This window comes from Megalobrama amblycephala, linkage group LG7 (genome assembly GCF_018812025.1).
Source record: "Megalobrama amblycephala isolate DHTTF-2021 linkage group LG7, ASM1881202v1, whole genome shotgun sequence".
Taxonomy (NCBI): domain Eukaryota; kingdom Metazoa; phylum Chordata; class Actinopteri; order Cypriniformes; family Xenocyprididae; genus Megalobrama; species Megalobrama amblycephala.
Window position 1 is genome coordinate 37,093,402 of NC_063050.1, and position 5,759 is coordinate 37,099,160.

General features: G+C 32.2%; 1 protein-coding gene across 1 annotated transcript in view; it reads left to right on the top strand.

The window, feature by feature from the left end:
• Positions 1 to 794: 794 nt before the first annotated feature.
• Positions 795 to 5,759, top strand: part of nansa (N-acetylneuraminic acid synthase a) — a 7,053-nt gene continuing 2,088 nt past the window's right edge. The window contains 6 exon segments of the mRNA XM_048197311.1: positions 795 to 1,011; positions 1,014 to 1,057; positions 1,660 to 1,875; positions 4,395 to 4,494; positions 4,685 to 4,839; positions 5,383 to 5,649. Of these exon segments, the coding sequence (XP_048053268.1) occupies positions 927 to 1,011; positions 1,014 to 1,057; positions 1,660 to 1,875; positions 4,395 to 4,494; positions 4,685 to 4,839; positions 5,383 to 5,649 (867 nt within the window). The 5' untranslated portion in view covers positions 795 to 926.

The window sequence follows — 5,759 nt, forward strand, 5'->3', positions numbered from 1 at the left end:
CTTTTATTGCCGTTGAATTGATTTATTATATTGGAGTCCCACAATACATATTACTACAATTGATATATTTAAAATAAAAATACTATTTTGCTTTGCACATGAAGAAATTAATTGTTTCAGAATTAGTAGTAATATAATTTTTTTTGTTGCTTTATTGCAAGTTAGTATTTTGTCCCCTCTCCCTTTTTTCTTTTGTACATTTCTCTTGTTTTGTCCTTCTTAAATGATTCTTCTTAAATAAACATTTGCATACAATTATTCATCTGAACTGATAAGGTTATTACACTTGTCATCTATTTGTGTAGCCTTTTGGGTTTCATATGCTTGGTTGGCATTAGATATCCTGAGATGAGCCACCTAGAGGCAAATGTGCTGTAAGTGATTTCTGTACCTCTGCAAAAAATAATAATAAAAAAAATAAAAAATAAAATAAAATAAATATATATATATATATATATATATATATATATATAGAGAGAGAGAGAGAGAGAGAGATGTTTTTTTCCCACTATTTAGCCAAGCAGACACTTAAAATACACAACACAATAAACAACTCTAAAATATATAAGAAACCATAAACAACACAGAATACAAAATGTGGCAAAATACGTTTTTATGCCTCACTGGACTAAAATACTTATACTTAAAATAGTTTTCAGTAGGTTAAACCTACTTTATATGTTAAAACCACCTATTTAACAAAACAACCCAAATAAAGATGAATAATAAAAAGTCAAGATCTTTTATTGAAGCGAAAAGATAAGGACTTTTATTTTGAAAAACATGGGCGTGTGCGCAAATAAACCCGGAAGTTCTACGTTCTCTTTCATTTAGACATTTGACGCGTGTAACTAAAGCAGTGAGACAAACTCACCCCTGTCATTTCTATAGCTTTTTTTGGCCGTGTTTGTGCACTTTGATTTAAAATGCCTCTTAAATTTGAGTTATGCCCTGGTCGCATGATCGGAGGAAACAACCCGTGTTTCATTATTGCAGAAATCGGACAGAATCATCAGGGGACATTGAAATCGCCAAGAAAATGATCAAGATGGCAAAGGTAAGAGTTTATTTGTATTTATCAGCATCGATATAGTACATTTATTAATGGCTGTAAGCCTGCAAGTTAAATAGTTTCTGGAATTAGTTTAGTTAGTGTTTGCAGTAGTTTAGTCAGTGGTACAGTGCACGACAGCTGTCCAGGCTGCTTAATCTGATACTGGACATAAAATACTTCACTGACCTAAAAAATGCTTCATCTCAAATCACTTCCTCACACTTTGGAAGTTTGTCATAAGTCATAACTCTACTTATAAAGACGTTTAATAAGACGACATAGAATCATAAACAGCTTTTACATATTATAAGTAGATACAGGTGATATAAACATGGTTTAAATTAGTTACTGATTTATTTTCCGAAAGAGAGTATTCCTTGAGTGCATACTGTAAACCCCATTCGTAATCATAATGAGATATGTTTTAATAATACACCAAATCAGCATGTATAGTACTTTTGAACTGGTCACAAAGCTTGACCTTTCTTATTTTTGTATAAATTACTCATTACTCATTTTTTCCCCCTGTCATCGTTACATTTAAGGTCTCGTTAATTTACGTTTCTGGTATTATTTAGTGTATATAACTATTCCTCCTTTACTAGGACTGCGGGGCAGACTGTGCGAAGTTTCAGAAGAGTGAGCTGGAGTATAAGTTCAATAAGAAAGCGCTGGAGCGGCCGTACACCTCCAAACACTCCTGGGGAAAAACATACGGAGAGCACAAGCGCCATCTAGAGTTCAGCCATGAGCAGTACAGAGAGCTGCAGCAGTACGCGAAAGAAGTGGGCATCTTCTTCACTGCGTCTGGAATGGACGAGGTGAGCGGGTTACAGCCCCAGAACGCATGCGCAACTTATTTTAATATGTCTTTTTGTTTTGTTTGTTTTTTTGCATCACGCTCACTGTTTACTAGGTAAGAAGACATGAGACACGAAATACATGTAACTTAGTTACACATTTAAAATACAAAATTTCAGTAACATTTTAAATGGGTGGTAATCAAATTACAGTTACATCTGAAAAGTATTTTAGATTACCAAAGTGATTACTTTGAATTGTAATGTCATTTAAACATTAATGTAAACTGTGGCAGGCAATTAATGTAAACAGCAATTGGTGATCCTCCGACTCTGATAGTTTGCAAAAGCATCCTAAGCTATAGTTCTGCTTAAAAGTTTCTTACCCCTTGCAGAATATGTAACATTTTAATCATTTTAACAAAATAAGAGGGATCATAAAAACTGCATGTTATTTTTATTTAGTACTGTCCTGAATAAGCTATTTCACATAACAGATGTTTACATATACTCCACTAGACAAAATAACTGAATTTAAAAAAAAGTTGCCCCTTTTCAAACATTTTTGAAAATTTTGTTTTGCGATAGTTGTTTGTGAGTACCTTGTAATTGTAAAAAAGGTAATTGCGACTTTTTGTCTCACAATTCTGACTTTTTTCTTTCAAATGCGAGTTTGCATCTCACAATTCTGACTTTTTTTTTCTCAAAATTGTGAGATAAACTCACAATTGCAAGTTATAAAGTCAGAATTGCGTGATTTAAAAACTTGCAATTCTGACTTATTTTTCACAATTGCGAGTTTAAATCTCACAATTATGACTTCTTTTCTTGCAGTTCAGACATTTTTCTGAAAAATTACGAGTTTATCTCACAATTATGAGTTTTTTCTCAAAATTCAAAATTTTTTCAATATTGCGAGTTTATATCACAATTCTGGCTTTACAACTCGTGATTGCAACTTTATATCACATAATTCTGAGAAAAAGGTCAGAATTGTGAGATAAAAACTCGCAATTGCCTTGTTTTTATTTTACATATTTATTAGTATTCCAAAGTATTCTAAAGTATTTAGATTAAGTTACAAAACTTGGGTAGTCTAACAAAATACTTTACAAATTACTTTTTAAAGCATGTATTTTGTAATATGTAGTGAAAGACATTTTAAAAGTAACCTACCCTGCCCTGCATGAGCCTGCCAAACTCATCAAATAGTAGCCAAATATAATGAAATTTCAAAATGTCTTGTGGATTATTGTTATTGTTTTATCTATTGTTACATCACATTTGTCATGTTTTTATCACAGCTGCCCCTAGTACTATGATACTTTGATATATTCCATGGCACTACATTAAAACGAAAATAGTTCAGAACAAAGCAAAATAGTTGCGTCTCCATAGAATTTCTTTTCTTATATCTATATTCAAAAATTTACATTTAAAACACTAATTTCATAACATTATTCCCACAACTGTAATTGCAGTGTAAATGCATCTCAATAATGATAATAATAATAATAATAATAATAATAATAATAGTATAATAACAGTAATAATAAATAGTAATTTCTGTCTGTAATGCACAACATTGATTTTGCTCAGTTACCATTTAGAACATAATTACGGAAGAGGATTAGGGCCAAGCAATAATAAAAAAATAAAACCATCTCGAGATTAAAGTTGTTAAATTTCGAGAAAAAACTCGTTAAATTTCGAGAAAAAAGTCTAAATAAAATGTTGAGAATAAACTTGTTAAATTACGAGAAAAAAATTGTTACATTTCAAAAAAAAAAGTCGAGATAAAATGCTGAGAATAAAGTCATTAAGTTACGAGAAAAAAGTCGTTAAATTATGAGAAAAAAAGTCGAGATAAAATGTAGAGAATAAAGTCATTAAATTACGAGAAAAAAGTCTTTAAATTATGAGAAAAAAAGTTGTTAAATTTCGAGAAAAAAAGTCGAGGTAAAATGTTGAGAATAAAGTCATTAAATTATGGGAAAAAGTCGTTAAATTATGAGAACAAATTAGTAATTTAACGAATTTGTTCTCATAATTTAACGACTTTTTTCTTATAATTTAATGTTTATTCTCAACATTTTATCTCGACTTTTTTCTTGAAATGTAACGACTTTTTTCTCGTAATTTAACGAGTTTATTCTCAACATTTAATTTCGACTTTTTTCTTGAAATTTAACGAGTTTTTTCTCGAAATTTAACAACTTTAATCTCGAGATGGTTTTATTTTTTTTATTATTGCTTGGCCCTAATCCTCTTCCATACATAATGCCAACAAAGGACATATGTATTTATTTAAATAAAGATATAAGTATGAAAGTAATTTAAATGTGTTCTACAATATGTACTAACCTTTGTGTATTTTTTATCATAGTAATTGTGATTCTTGGTAAGAATTCTGCTTACCAAGAATACAATGGTACTTGTCCAAAAAACAAACAAAAAAATAATTGTAGGATATTAATTGTAGTAATTTCAATATTAATGTGTAAGATATTAATGTGTAATTTCTGTCTTGTGTCTTTAAGATGGCTGTAGAATTCCTGCATGAGCTCAATGTGCCTTTTTTCAAAGTTGGATCTGGAGACACCAACAACTTCCCCTACCTCAAGAAAACTGCCCAAAAAGGTCTCCGTAGTTTTTTTCTTCATTATAAACTGATATTATCACAGTCAGTAAGATATTGTAAAATTATAAAATTGCTAATATTTTACTACCACACCCACATACTTTATTTTTTAAAATTTTTAATATATATTAAATATTCTTAATACTTATTATGAAACAGATTTAACTTCTGATGCTTGTGTGTGTTCAGGACGTCCTATGGTTGTATCCAGTGGGATGCAGTCCATGGAGACCATGCGGCGCGTTTACGAGACCGTGAAGGAACACAACCAAAACTTCTGCATCCTGCAGTGCACAAGCGCATATCCGCTGGAACCTGAGGACGTCAACCTGCGGGTTATCATGGTACAGAAACCAGCTCCTTGAACACTCAAAAATCCATTATATGTCATTCAAGTACAGCGCATGTGTGTCAACATCAGAATCATTATGGTCTGCATTTCTACTGTTTCTTTACCTACTTGATAGTTTACATATAATTATATCATTAGCTAAATTAAACATCATATAATTATGATTAAAGGGTTAGTTCACCCAAAAATGAAAATTCTGTCATTATTTACTCACCCTGATGTCGTTCCACACCTGTAAGAGCTTCGTTCATCTTCAGAACACAAATTAAGATATTTTTTATGAAATCCAAGAGGAATATGACTCCATAGACAGCAATGTAATCAACACTTTCAAGGTCCAGAAAGGTACAAAAGACATCGTTAAAACAGTCGACATGACTGCAGTGGTTCAACCTTAATTTTATGAAGCGACAAGAATACTTTTTGTGTGCAAAAACAAAATTAATGACAGAATTTTCATTTTTGGGTGAACTAACCCTTTAAATAAATGAATCTCGCATAACCATAAAATACATGCTTTTTTTCCAACCTACAGGAATATCAAAAAGAATTTCCTGACATTCCCATTGGTTACTCAGGCCACGAAAGCGGGATCAGCATCACTGTGGGGGCAGTTGCACTGGGAGCAAAGGTCGTGGAGCGGCATGTGACCTTGGACAAGACCTGGAAGGGCAGCGATCATGCGGCATCTCTGGTGCCAGAAGAGCTGGCGGAGCTGGTGCGATCCATCCGCACTGTGGAGAGAGCTTTGGGCACTGGGCTGAAACGCATGCTGCCCTGTGAGGTGCCATGCCATGATAAGGTACAATAAGAACCAGTTCGAATACTTTCCTTTTCATTTTGTTATGTCTACATGTCAGTTAGTGGTGTGAAATGGATAGTTCACCCAAAAATTTTAATTATCCCATGATT